Below are 14,841 nucleotides of genomic sequence, written 5' to 3'. Positions count from 1 at the left end.
AAACTTAATTTGAGCAGAAATTTAAATTTAACTATTTTTCTCTGAAGTTCTTATTTCCCAAAAGGTCTATTTAAAATGTGTAAGATCTTCAACACACACAAAATGCTGGTGGAACACAGCAGGCCAGGCAGCATCTATAAGGAGAAGCACTGTCGATGTTTCGGGCCGAGACCCTTCCAGCATCTGCAGATTTCCTTGTGCTTGATCTTCAGCACCATTTGCTTTTCATTTATAATAAAAACTGATGAACATTAGCAGCTCTATCAACTTCAATTAGAATTTTAAAATGTTATCAAATCTTTAAATGCTGCAGAATATTATCTATCAAGCTTAAGCAATATTTCTTGAGATATTTTAAAACCTAGTTCTCAAAAGCACTTTAAACCCCACTCCAGTAAAGTTACATCCTGCTTGGGGTTTTAAATTGCAACTTACAGCTCAAAGCACATGTTGCTCTACAGTGACAAGGGTTGAACTGTGCTCCATGTGGCAAGCAGATCTGTAGGGAATTTCTGCCATTCAGCAGTCTCACACAAGAGTTGCATTCAGTCTGAAACTTGACAAGTGATAAATGCCACTGTGTCAGTAACTTTGATCAGTCATTGAACTCCACAGAATCAGCGGAGATCAATCTTGCTAAAAATCGTCAGTATTACACAAGGAAAATTAGTGGAGAAGTCAAAATATTTCAATGGACATTTTCAACCTATAGAAAGTGGAAGGCGAGAGTTAAAAGAAGGTCTATTGACTTGTCCATTTTTCAGGTGCTTTAAATTTACACTTCTGTTAAATATTTAATTTGCAACAATTTTAACAGTGTCAAGAGTCTGAACATCAGATTTTTGAGAACTGAAAAGCCTTTAAACTTTGGGTAAAGGCATAGCTCCAACCTATGTCAGAGCTTGTCATGGTGTTTGAGAGGGCAGTCCAAGGTTTACTCATTGTCATTCTCCTGAGTAAAAAGGGCCTGTGAGATTAGCTATTTGTATCATATCAATTAGAAATGGGCAGGGACAACAGTCACTTCAGATGATGAAACAGGCTAAGTTGGGAAGCAAACCTCTGTTTGATTTATTGTATCCACTATAGCCTCCTCTAAATCAATGAGAACCAGTACAGGTTGGGGAATCACTTCGCTGAGCACCTTCGCTGTATCTACCTTAACAGCCAGGATTACCCAGTGACCAGCCACTTTAATTCCACTTTTATTCCCACACTGACATGTCTACTGCCAAGTTGAGGATAGAATTTGAAGAACAAACTCCAAATTTAGTATTGTTAGTGTCCAACTTGATGGTATCGACATGGATTTCCCTAACTTCTGGTAACTATTTCCTCCATTTCCTACCCCCACTTTGTTTTCCCTTATCCCTCTGGCCTCAATATTCTTTCTCCCCCCCCCCCCCTCAGCCACATTTCTCTCTCTATGATTTCTCACCTCCTTCCCTTTGTTCCATACTCCTCTTCTATCAGATTTTTCTTCTTTAGCTCTCTGCCTCTTCCATCTATCACACCTCCCAGTATCTTGCAAAACTCATAACACCCTCCACACCTACCAATCTCCATCCATTTAAATGGATTCACCTATCATCCACATGCTCGTGCTCCTCCTGCTGTCTTCCCCTCCTCAACCTTTTTATTCTGACTCTGCCTTCCTTCTTTCCGGTCCTGATTATTTCACTCCATAGACCCGCTGAATTCCTCCAGCCATTTTTGTCTGTTGCTCATTATTTCCAGCATCTGCAGTCTTCCTTCTGTCACATCTGGTTCAATTTCTTTTAAGGTACACTATTCTAACATAACCCTCACTCCCTGAATTTAATTCTAAGCAACAGTTATTCATGACAAGCAAAACAAAATTCTTTCTTTCCAGAGTTCTACTGACATACAATTGAACTAATTTAGCATTATGAACTAAGGTACAAATTCTTATTAAATTATTGGACTACATTACGGTAAATGAAGCTGGTTCAAAAACACCTTACTTTGGGGACTCCTGTTGGTGCTGCAGGAAGAAATGTCTGCTCACACTTTTCAAGATGTTTCTCAGAATTTGTCTTCCCAAAAAGCAGTATCACTGCAAAACCCCTACAAAACAGGAAAGACTGATATTCAAATTTCCAGCATTAAAATGTTAAGATTCAATTGAAAACAATCCAGATCAAATTACAAGATTCGATTTTGCATCCATTTAGACAATTATTTTAGACATTCATGTACATTTACTTTAAAATAAATCATTGATGGCATAATGCTTACTCTATCTTGGATATGCTGACTGCAAATACTAAGCTTACATTTCAAATGGTCATTTAGCCTAATAATTGGGACTGAGAGAAGAGGTGACTCCTACAGTTTGGTGATTATGCATTTAAAAGCAGCGCTTCACAGGTATTTTGGCATTTGAACAGTGGACAATCAAGAAATGGAGAAGTGGGAAGAGGAGGCACACAGGTTGGCGAATGTGCATTAAAAGCACCACTTCGCTGTAGTTTCAGAATTTAAACAGCGGCCAGTCAGAGATCGGGAGCGAAAGAAGAGGTGACTCACATGTCAGTGAGTGTACATTAGAAAGCAGTGCTTTGTGGGAGTTTCAGCATTTAAACAGCAGCCAGAGATCAAGAGCAAGAGAAGACATGACCCACACAGGACGCTAAGTGTGCATTAAAAAGCAGTGCTTCATGGAAGTTTCAGTGTTTGAACAGCGGCAGATATCGTGATTTATCAACAAGAACAAATAAAAATAAGGCAGGGGTTAGCGGAGTGGCCTCTATTGCAGTGGACAGTCTTAAGACTGGGGATTTGAGACTTTAGTTCTTCAAACCTCCAAGGAAGAGGCCTGAGTGAGAGAAGTTGAGAAGCTGCAGGTAAATTATTTTTTGTCCTTTTATTTATTGTTTCCTTCTTTATAACTGCACAGTTAGAGCAGTAGGGATGCCAGGTAAGATAGCTGAATGCTCCTCTTGCAGGATGTTGGAAGGCTGGGAGACCACCAGTGTCCCTGATGGCTTCACCTGCAAGTGCATCCAGCTGCAGCTTCCAACACTATGCATTAAGTAGCTGGAGCTGCAACTGGATGAACTCCAAATTACTTGGGAGGCTGAGGGGATGACAGAGAGAGCATATAACGAGGTAATTACACACAAGATGCAGTACATAGCAAACTGAGCGACAGTCAAGAAGGTGAAAGGGGTTGAACAGCCAGTACAGAGTACCCCTGTGGCCATTCCCCTCAACAATAGGTATGTGACTTTCGATACCATTAGGGGATTGACATAAAGGAATGTCACAGTAGTCAGGTCTCTAGCACCAAGTCTGGCTCTGTGGCTCAGTTGAAAGGGGGAGAAGTAGAAGCGACCTGTGGTGATAGGAGATTCATTAGCAGAATAGAAAGCACGTTCTGTGGATGGGAACAAAATTCCCGGAGGGTATGTTGTCTCCCACGTGCCAGCGTCTGGGACATTTCAGATCGAGTCCTCAGCATTAAATGAGAGGGTGATCAGCCAGAAGTCGTGGTCCATATAGGTACCAATGACATGGGTAGGAAGAGGGATGAGGTTCTGCAAAGTGAGTTCAGGGAGATAGATGCGAAATTAGATGGACAGGACCTCCAGGATTGTGATCTCAGGATTGCTACCTGTACCACAAGCCAGAAATAGGAAGATCATACAGTTAACATGCGGCTAAGGAGCTGGTGTAGTTTTGGATCATTGGGCTCTCTTCCAGGGAAGGTGGGGCCTGTACACAAGAGACTATTTGCACCTAAACTGGAGGGGGAACTAATATCTTAGCATGGTTTGCTCATACTGCATGGGGGGGGAGGGGGACAGTTTAAACTAGAGTGGCAGAGGGATGGAAACCAGAGTGCCTGAATAGTGGAGTGGTTGTGGAGACATGTTGTTAAGACCTCAAAGTCAGGAAACAAAAGGTTGAACATAGTGGGACTAATGTGCTTAGTTGCATATATTTCAATGCAAGAAGTATTGTAGGATCAATACACTGAATTATGATATTGTAGGCATTAGTGAGACGTAGTTGCAGGAGAGGCAGGACTGGCAGCTCAATATTCCAGGGTTCCATAGTTTTAAATGTGATAGAGCAGGAGGGATTAAAGGGGGAGTGGTGGTGATATATCCCTGAAGTATTCATGAATTTGTAATCTTTGCAAAATGTAATGTGAACAAGATAGAACCTATGAAATCCCAAGGAGCTTTGCTGGTTTGCATGGAGATATTTCAACAACAGAGGTGAACAGGATGGAGCATCTAAAGAACAAATGTGAAAATGAAATAGGGATAAAGATAACAGAAGACTATAATGTTATGGAAAGGGGCAGCCTAATTACTATTCTCTTGCAAAAAAGTATGAAGTGCTTTGGTTGAAACATAAGATTGAAGCTATTTTTTGCAGAATATAACTGACTAGAAATTAGAGCTCCCCTTGCAAGTAAAATAATGAATATGCAAAAATTGTGATCCACTCTGAATTTGTTGCAGTTTGTTACTTAATATTAGAAGACTAACCAAACAATACATGACAGAATTTGGAGGTTTGGAGATTCACTTGTCTAAGTGTGACAGCGACACAGGAAATTCTCTTCCAATATTTTTATTAGTTTCTGCATAAAGGAATGCAGAGTACAAGAAGATATACAAGTCAAAAGAAAATAAAATAGTACCAAATATATTGTATTAAAAGTACAGTTACAATCACAAAACCCTGTATTCATAAAAATTAAATTAAATCATAATATTGGAATATAATTATTTTGTTATATAGAAAAAAATCTAAACCCACTTCCGAAGTCAGAGCTGTTAAGCAAAGCAAGAAATAACGGGGGAAAACCCTTACCATATATTATTAGCCACCATCTGTACTTTTAAAACAAATCAAAGATTTTGAAAATAACTCAAAAATGGTCCCCACAATGTATAAATGTCTTAGCTGGATTCAAAAACTGAACATCAGATCTTCTCTAAATTTAAGTATGACATTACATCCCGTAACCATTGAGAATGAGTAGGCAAAACAACATCCTTCCATTTAAGGAAAAGTGCCCTCCTAGCTATAAGAGAAGTAAAAGCCAAAATATGCAAATCAGGTGTCTCCAAAATAAAGTCTTTTCCTCCAACAGTGCCAAATAATGCGGTCAAAGGGTTAGGCTTAAAATTTACCTTGAAAAGTACCAAGGAAGTTTGGAATACTTCCTTCCAGTATCTTTCAAGGCTCAGACATGTCCAAAACATGTGAATTAATGAAGCTTCTCCATTATTACATCTACCACAGAAAGGGGATATATCCGAATAAAAACGAGATAGCTTATCTTTAGACATTTGAGCTCTATGAACCACTTTAAATTGTAAAAGGGAATGACAGGCACATAACAATGAAGTATTAACCAATTTAAAAATTTCATTCCAAGTTTCCTCAGAAATTGAAGTCTGTAAATCTTGTTCCCAAAGATTTTTAATTTTGTCTATAGGAATGTTTCTCATTCCTAGCAACATACCATAAATATTGGATATTGAACCATTATAAAATGGTTTCAAATTAAAAATTACATCTAATAAGTCCTTATTGGAACTTATAGGAAATGTATATAGTTGAGAACGCAGAAAGTCTTTAATTTGTAAATAACGAAAGAAATTGGTTTTGGGTGAACTATATTTAGCTGACATTTGCTCAAACGAAAGTTTTCCTCCAACAAACAAATCCTGGAAGCACTTAATACCTTATCGATCTTATTCTTTAAAAACTGAATCTGTCATCAAAGGTTTAAACAAATGGGACTAGACAAAGAAAATCTCAATAGACCAAACAATTTCCTAAATTGTACCCAGATCCTCAAAGTATGTTTAACTACCAAATTTTTAGTTTGTTTACTAAAAGATAAAGGGAGTGAGGATCCGAGAAGAGAAATAATAGAAAATTTATTAACAGAGTTAGCTTCTAAAGAAAACCACATCAGACAGTCCTCATGGTTAATATAATATGCCCTAAATGGAAGATTTCGTATATTGACTGCCCAATAATAAGGAAATTCTGAGGACAGAACTGCCTAGGGGAAACTTCGAGATTAATGGTCACCAAAGGAAAAGTAAGGTGTTTTTTTTCACCCTCGGCAGTTTGACTTTGGTCGTGCCTTGCTTTTGCCCTACACACTGCAATGAATGCTATGGGCTTGAGCGGATCAGTTTCTCTTGTCATGATTCTGACACATTCAGCATGATGACAGAAACTTTGAGTAAGAATTGAACATTTTAGGTCAACCTGGAGTCTCAGACATTTGAAAGAGATGTGCACAATTGCACTGGATGGTTTTAGTATCGGCGACTTAGAGGTTGAGCCAGCATCTGGAACGTGTAAAAATTTCCTGAGGGTATATGAGAAATGAAATGAGTAAATCTTCCAATAACGAAAGGGTGTCAGGGACATGAGGTTTCCGAATTAAATACCGAAATTTATTAAACCCTACAGGACACTGTGAAAACTAGCAAGTTGATACAAGTATTGCTAAATCTAAATAGAACAAAATAAGGATAAAGTTAAAAAAGGGACAAGGTGTATCTTCACATGATCCAGACAGAGAAATCAGCACATCAAAAGAAAAAGAAATACTGGAAATCACACAATGAATTTAAAGCAGATACATAAGCTGTAGAGCTAACTTGTAGTCCAGCGAGGAATAATATATGCTTTAGGATATTAAAGAGGGGAAGAGGATGAATACAGAAATATGGATTGGAATGATGTAGCATTTAAAGTGACCAGTATGATGAGGACTCCCCCCACCCCGAGATACTATCAGAGAGAGAAGAGCCGGGGCAGGAAATCAAAACCAAAATATAATGTACAATGTCCTGTGTATGTTACTCAAAATGGCTTCTTTGGTTTGTTAAGAGTAGGAATGCTTCTTTGTCTGATAAGTGTTTCTCTCACCGTTGTTTAGCTTTATACTTGCTGATATGGTAATTGTATTCATTTGTTAATCAATGGGGAACGTTATTGTGTCTTGTGAGGCTGGGAACTTGGGGGAGGGGTTTTCGCGGGCTTTTGGTGTGGAGAGAGAGTCGGGAGGAAGACGGCGAGGAAGGTGGACGTGCGCTGCACTGCTCGGAAGAACCCCGGGGAGTCCTAGGTGCGAAACGTGGAGGTCGGAGGCAAGCGACGAGGGGTCGGATGGTTCGAAGGTTGAGCTCCAACGATGTGCACTAAACTGACTGAACTTTGATAAGTTGGCGCCTTTTGTTTTTTTCCTTGCATATATATTGTATTGTCTAATACTCTTTTAATTTTAGTAAACTCTTTAAAGTGTATTTCATAATGGTATTTGTTGTGGGTTTGATATTGTGGGCGGGCGCGAGGCATAAACTCGATTCTCACAGCACCTGCGTGTACGGAAGGTGGGGTTGGTGTGTGGCTGGATCTCCTTTTCCCCTAGACATATACCAGCCTGTTGGGTAAGTGTTACAATAACATACACTAACTCATGCAGTGTACAGCAGCTGACGGATATTGTAAAGGATATCAGGACATAGGTGCCCAGGTATGACTCTAGAGGGTTGTTCCATGTAATTGGTTACCAGAGAGCAAAACACAGTGCTTGCATTTGAACGCACACTCAACATTGCCAGAAGCACAGCAACATGCTGGGGGAATAAATTAGGAATTAAATAATGCAATACTGACTGTTATGGACAATAACAAGGGGACCCAACAGATGAGTTACATAAATGCTACCCGAGGAAAGAAGAACACCCCACTGCATTTGCGGATGGTGTTCCAAGGGGTGTATGGATCAATATTAGATCGAGATCATTTAGGTCCAGAACCTACAAATAGATGGTTAAGAACACTGGAGTCTTACAGTACCCTCAAATCTAGAGAGATATTGGAACTGTTGGACCCTACACATACTGAAGCATGGGAGATGGACATGTGGGAGATAGATTTTAACTTTAGGAATACTCCAGATGCAGCTAAAGTGTTTTGTCTTTGAGAAAATACACAGTATATTGGTGTGGAGAAACGCAGGTCAGGGGAGAAGCCATAACATGGGCCATTGTGCTCCGAACTGTATAGCAAACAGTTCATGTAATTTAAATCCTAACAAAAATCAGACTGGAGTTGCAGAAGGGTCCGAGTATGTTAGCATTCTGGTTAACGTGGGAGGATTCATGGTTTAAATTTGTTGAATGTTGTTCACTTGTGCATGATGAATAACTTCCAACATTTCTGTTTTAGAGTAACACATTTCCTCAATGCCGTCAAATATTGTGGTAATTTTTTAACCCTAAGGAACAAGAGATTTTACTAAAATGGCTTAAAGTGTGAATGGTTTGCATGTAAAGTATGGCTACAACAGAGTTCATTTGAGTGAGAGAAAATATGAGTGCAAGTGTGAGAGAGAGTGAGTGTAAATCCTGTTTTTAAGAGGCTGCACCTTTAAGAGTTTGCATTAATGTGTTAATATGTGGGGGGACCGCACCCAGAATTTTTTCTTTTCCTTTTCCTTGATAGTTTGAAACGTGCGAAAGCTTTTCATGCGAGAATTAACTGTGTATATTATGTTCCACAACTATTTGCAAGGAAGAACAGTACAAGCGAGTTTTTTTGTTCCATTTTGTCTTTTTTTTTATTTTTCTTTTTTTCATGGAATTGATTTTAAAGAAACACAGATTCCATACTAGCCAGGTGAAACCTGGGTTAAGGGAAAAATTTATGCATCTGTATACCAGATAAGACATGCCTACATTTTTGACGGAAATGGGCATTTGGGGGAAATAGCTTATTGGCAGCTAATTAAATCAGGAATTTGAAATTATCAATTTTGGAAAGATACAAAATTTTTGAGAGCAATTTTAAAAGCTGCACTACTAACAAGACTGCCTTCTTTTATAAGAGACCTTTGACACATTGATTTTGAGTTTGAAATTACTTGGAAAATAGCTTTAATGCCATCAGTGTTTGTCATGTAAATTGAAAATGGAAGTAAGGAATTTCCCTGCTGAGGGCTCTATCCTAATATAGTAAGTTGATGACCTCCTGTCGACCTCTCCAAGCAAGGAAGCCTGTGAGCAGAACCTCCTCTACTTTTTACATAAACTAGCTAAGAAAGGTCATAAAGTATCAAAGGAGAAACTACAGTTTGTACAACCAGAAGTTACTTATCTGCGACATACAGTACCAAATCCCAGGACACAAGGTCATTGATTAAGACTTGGATTGAAGCAACAGATAAAGTTCCGCAACCAACAACTCATAAGGAAATAAAGTATTTTCTGGGAATGACTGGGTATTGTAGACAGTGAATTATAGATTATGCCACTATTGTTAGGCCCCTCCAGAAAATATCTCTTCCCAGTCAACCTAATGCGTTATACCACAGAAGCTGAGAAAGCATTTAAATGTACAAAACAAGCAATGATATCTGCCTCAGCTTTGGGCCTCCCAGACTATAGTGAGGAGTTTCAACTTTTCGTTCACGATGAGTGATTTGTTCAGATTGTTTTGACTCAGAATCACAGGGAAAGACAAATGCCAACTGCTTATTTCAGTGCTCAGATCCAATAGCCAGAGGTTTTATCAGATTGTCAGTGGCAGCCCCTTGCCTTGCTGTACAGCACATGCTTGTGCCAAGTAACACCTTACTCCTGCAAGGCAAACTAAGTAATGAAATCAAATCATTAATAAGCCCAAATGTTAGAATTACTTGCTCTGCAACTCTTAATATGGCTCCTCTTCTCCCCATGGAGGAATACAGCGATCAACACTGCTGTGAAACCATTACACAAGAAGTAATAAAACCTCGTGTGGACTTTACTGATACTCCTATTGTTTACGCTGATTTAATTTTCTTTGTTGACAGTTTAGCTTTATGTAGTGATATGGGAAAACCATGAGCAGGAAATGGAATTGTTTCCCTCACCCATGTTGTGGAGGTACAGCAGCACTTCCCATGTGTACTTCAGCAAAATAAGCAAGTTCTTTGCGCTTACTTGGTAAAGGGCAGATTGCCAATATTTATACTTACTCATACTATGCCTTTGAAACAGCACATGATTATAGACAGATCTGGAAATCAACAGGAATTTTTTGACCTTGGAATGTTCCCCTTGAAAATAAAATTGAGTGCATATACAAAACTTATTGGTAGCATTAAGGGAGCCTAAACAGGTTGCAATTATGAAAGACGCAGCACATATTGGACAAATGAATGAGGTCTCTAAGGGCAATAAAGCTGTAAATTGTACCGCAAGAGGCAACAAATAGGCCTATCCTTCTTGTGCCAGAAACAAGCAGCCCCACGCAATTGGCCCTGAATGCACTTCAATCGTGGAGGACATACAAACATGCACCACGTACAACACACTGGAGGAACTCAGCGGGTCGGGCAGCATCCATGGAAGCAAGCAATCAACGTTTCAGGCCGAGACCCTTTGTCTCAGCCCAAAACGTTGACTGCTCGTTTCCACAGATGCTGCCCGACCTGCTGAGTTCCTCCAATGTGTTGTGCCTGTTGCTTTGACCACAGCATCTGCAGTCTACTTTGTGTATACAAGCATGCCAGTCCACTGGTCAATCGACCAAAAGGGTAAAGTGGGAAAAACACATGATGGTATTTGGCTTCACCCTGATGGTGGCCCCAGGTAAAGTGATACCATGGATTGCCTGATGTGTTCACAAGTTCACTCATGGGGGCAAGAGGGGAATGATTAATTAAATAAACCAAACTTGGTATGCCCCTGGAGTATCTCAAGTCACAGATCTATAGAGAATGTATGAAATGTATCTTACAATATCTGGAAAAACTGGTGTAATTAATAGGGATTCATTACCGTTTTTGTACACTTACAGATACTTTGTTGAATTGCCTTAATGTAAAATGTCCGACTTTCAGACAACTCGTACTTACGAACCAAGGAAGGAGAACGTCATCCGCCATTTTAAGTCATTGCCGTTGACACTGTGTTGAGTGCTTAACTTTGTATTTGGCTTAAATTTTTCTTAGTAAGATTCACCCTGACCTTCTTCCCCCCCCCACACCACCCCGGTTCAGGTCGGCTAGTGGTGCAGTGAGATCAGTGTCGGGCTCGAGAACAGAGTTTCCCGAGTTCAATCTAGTGAAAGTCCACTCCTTTGCCGGGTTGATGTCGATCCAGTGGCTCCCGTACCATCCGTGCCGGGTTGATGTCGAGCTCGCAACTCGACCTCGTAAAAAAAAAATCCACTTCCAGTTTAAATTCCCACGTGGAATATTGTGGAGGATCAAATACCCAAACCCAGCACAGCCCCCACTTGGCCCATTTAGCCTGTCTCAGTGCAGTGGAGTTTAGGATCTGGGGAATTTAGTGCGGTGGTCCTTAGGACCCGGGGGACCTCGGGAGCCGGCGCAGCTCGGGACCCGCTGCCCACAGTGTTTCTGTTCCATTGATGGGAAGCAATCGCGATTGAAAATAAAGTGGAAATAATAAAGCCTTTGGAAAGAGGTGAAACACCATCGGTCATTGGAAAAGCATTAGGCTACAATCAGTTAACGATCGGAACAATTTTAAAGGATAACAGATAAAGTGAGAATAATGGAGCATGTGAAAGGCCCTGCCCCGATGAAAGCAACAATTATTACTAAGCAACGCAGTGGTTTAATTATTGGAATATATACGCTTCTTAAGTGTTTTATATGCATATAAAGATAAAATATATACTATATTCTAAGTCAAACGTTTGATTAACTGACGCTAAATATTACTGGATGTACTTGTTCTGACTTACGTACAAATCCAACTTAAAGACGGACTCAGGAACGGAACTCGTACGTAACCCGGGGACTGCCTGTATGTATTAGTTATTATTGATGTGTTCTCATGATGGTTTGAAGTGTTTCCTTATAGAAAGAATGATGCAGTTACAGTAGCAAAATATTTGTTAAAGGAAATAATCCCTCAATTTCGGATCCTCTGGAAACTATCTAGCAACAATCGTACCCATTTCACTAGTAACATAATTAAAGAAGCATGCAAAGACATACAGGTGAATCAACATTCCGATTCTCAGTCAGAAGGTCTAGTGCAGGGATGGCCAACCTATGGCACATGTGCCAAAAGTGGCGCATTGCACCCGTGATAATAATTTTTTTTAAAAGCCTGCTCATGCAAGAAGTATTAACCAAAAACCGATTTGTAGAAAAAAAATCTATAACAGGAATTCAAGTGGCTTAGAGCTAGAAATGGGTTTCACTGAAAATAAATCTAAAACTTAGCAATTATTTTTAGCGATTTTATTATTTTGTGCACATCTTTTGGCGAATGTTAACTTCTTTTACATTAATCTGTTTACAATTTTAAAAAAATGTTCAATGAGTCAAACTAGGAAAGAAAGACTTTTGTTCTGCAGTCGTTCCATAACTGTTCAATACACGTCTGATACTTGTTTGATCCTGTGGTACCAGTCCTGCATCGCAGGTTTTTGCTAGTCAGTTTACAATTGACACTTGTGCACTACGTAGTTGTGCTTTGTTTGTCCTTAGTGAACATTTGCAGTTTTGTACTTTTTTTGAAAATTAAGCCTTGTTTTTACATTCAGTTACCCATCACAGTGCAAAAGAAAATGAGCAAAAGAAAAGCAGAAAGTGATAGTAAGCGTGAATTCAATGAACAGTGGGGAAATGAATTCTTATTTATAGCGGGTTCGTCAGGAAAACCATTGTGCATTGTTTGCGAAAACACTTTCTCACATAATAGAAGACATGATCTTAATAGACAGTATAAAACACAACATCAGACTGAAATAGAAGGAAAACTGAAGCTAGTGCTCGGGTCTGAGATACGGAAAGAATATATGATTAAGCAAAAGGAAGAAATCAAAAGACAACAAAATATATTTGTTAAAAGTCTCCTATAAGGTAAGTAATGTTTATCTTGTTTTTATATTAAATTAATATATCATGTAAAAATACTAAATATGTCTATATTAACATAATTTTTACAAGAATTGAATGGGGGTACAAGAGCTGTATGGCGCATCTGAACTCGTGCGTGAAAAAACTGACGCATGGAATGTAAAAGGTCGGCCATCCCTGGTCTAGTGGAAAGGAGGAATGGCGCAATTTATGAATAAACAGCAAAATGTGTGAGGAGAGTGGACTAAAGTGAAAACAGGTGCTGTCTTTGGTTCTGATGAATATTTGAGTCACTGCAAATAGAAACATTTGTTCGTCCCTACACAAAATCATAATAGGACAACCCTTGTGCATGCCATCAGATGTGCTATTGGAAGTTAAGTAGGTAGACATACATAACCTGGACTATTGTTCAGCCCAACTATTGTTTTGCCCAATAAAGCAGCATTACCAGTTGTCGTCAACAGGTAAAGGAAGCCCAGCAACCATTAGCAGGCACTAAGTGCCACAACATTAAACCTGGAGATTACGTGATGGTGTACACATTTAAAAGAAAGTATTTTTTGGAACCTCTATTTAAAGGACTATTTTGAGTATTGCTGGTAATACAGCCATCAAGAGAAAAGACGTCATAGATTCACACATCTCACTGTAAAAATGTGACTATTGAACAAAATATATAAAACCACTGAGAGTCCTAATGAGAGTGGTTGGATTAGCTCTCATCTTTTCTTTGACAGATGTATATGGCTACAAACACTTTCTTACAAATGACATACGAATATGCAAACTGGACCAATAACATAAACTACTGGGTTTGTATGGATGTCCAGGCACTTAGGAAATGGGTGTGCCTTTTCTTACCTATGTCCTTTCATGGAACAGATATAAGCTGATACTTTAATTGGTCCAAGCCCTCTGCCCTGGATGTGTTAGGTACAATTATGCTAGGACTCAGAAAACATAAACCCCTTCCTTCCCTAATCCGTACAGCTAAAATGTAATTGGGGGCAAATGGGAATATAAATTTGGAAACAAGTGTTTTGGAGGATGAGATATACATCTGTAAGATAATACTAAGACTAATGCCAGATAATACTAATCCCAGAGTGAAATGTCTCACTGTGGTCCCCGGGGAAGGTAACACTTGCCTATGATACTGGTGAAGCAGCATGGAAACTGATTGACATGGCATCAGCATTGGAAAAGTTAGCCAATTAAACTGCTCTTGATTAAACCTGACAAATAATATCTAAATTTTTGGCAAAATTGGTGGCTATCTGTACAGTAGCACTACAAAAATTGAATGGCTTTGAACTTCATTTTATCCAAAAGAGGGAAGTGTGCCCTGATTGGACGAGAACGTTGCAATTACATGCCAGATGAATCCAAAGACATACTGCAACCCATTTTGTAGATCATATCTGAGATCACAACAAAAAGCTTAAGGAAGTGGGAAATCAGTTTCACAATTATAACACTCCAACAACTATCCTACATATCAGCATAATCATTGATATAATAGCTATTATTCTTTTTTGATTTATGCATAGTATAGTAGGACTAAGAAGGAAAGTATATTAAAAATGTGTCCCTATTGGTCTAGTCTAGAAAAAGAGAATTTTGCTCAACTAAAAGATCTGAGACTGTAAGAATGTGTGAGGAACATTCATGACATAAGAATGTTTGAAATCATTTTGATTACTATACTCATGCCTTAACAAATGTGTTCTGATGATTATATTGTCATGAAATGACAAAGAGGGGGGAATGTAGCAACACATCTGTAACCCTGAAGTCTTTATGAATTAGTAACTTCTGTAAAATGCAACTGAACAAGATGGAACCTGTGAAATCTCATGGTGCTTTGCTGGTTTGAATGGGAAGCTTACAAGACTGTGTTTTATGGGAAGAAGCCATTTTTTAATGACAGGAGTCTTGTT

At 39.0% G+C, this 14,841-nt stretch overlaps 1 protein-coding gene across 6 annotated transcripts in view; it reads right to left on the bottom strand.

Moving 5' to 3' along the window:
• snx13 (sorting nexin 13) overlaps nucleotides 1-14,841 on the bottom strand; it is a 180,663-nt gene that overhangs the window by 101,286 nt on the left and 64,536 nt on the right. For all 6 annotated transcript variants that reach the window (XM_073054106.1, XM_073054107.1, XM_073054108.1 and 3 more), the window contains one exon: nucleotides 1,986-2,088. In XM_073054106.1, coding sequence (XP_072910207.1) covers nucleotides 1,986-2,088 — 103 coding nt within the window. The remainder of the gene's footprint in view (nucleotides 1-1,985; nucleotides 2,089-14,841) is intronic.

This window comes from Hemitrygon akajei, chromosome 8 (assembly GCF_048418815.1).
Source record: "Hemitrygon akajei chromosome 8, sHemAka1.3, whole genome shotgun sequence".
NCBI lineage: Eukaryota > Metazoa > Chordata > Chondrichthyes > Myliobatiformes > Dasyatidae > Hemitrygon > Hemitrygon akajei.
The sequence above is the reverse complement of the archived record's forward strand: the minus strand, read 5'-3'. Positions and strand labels throughout refer to the sequence as shown.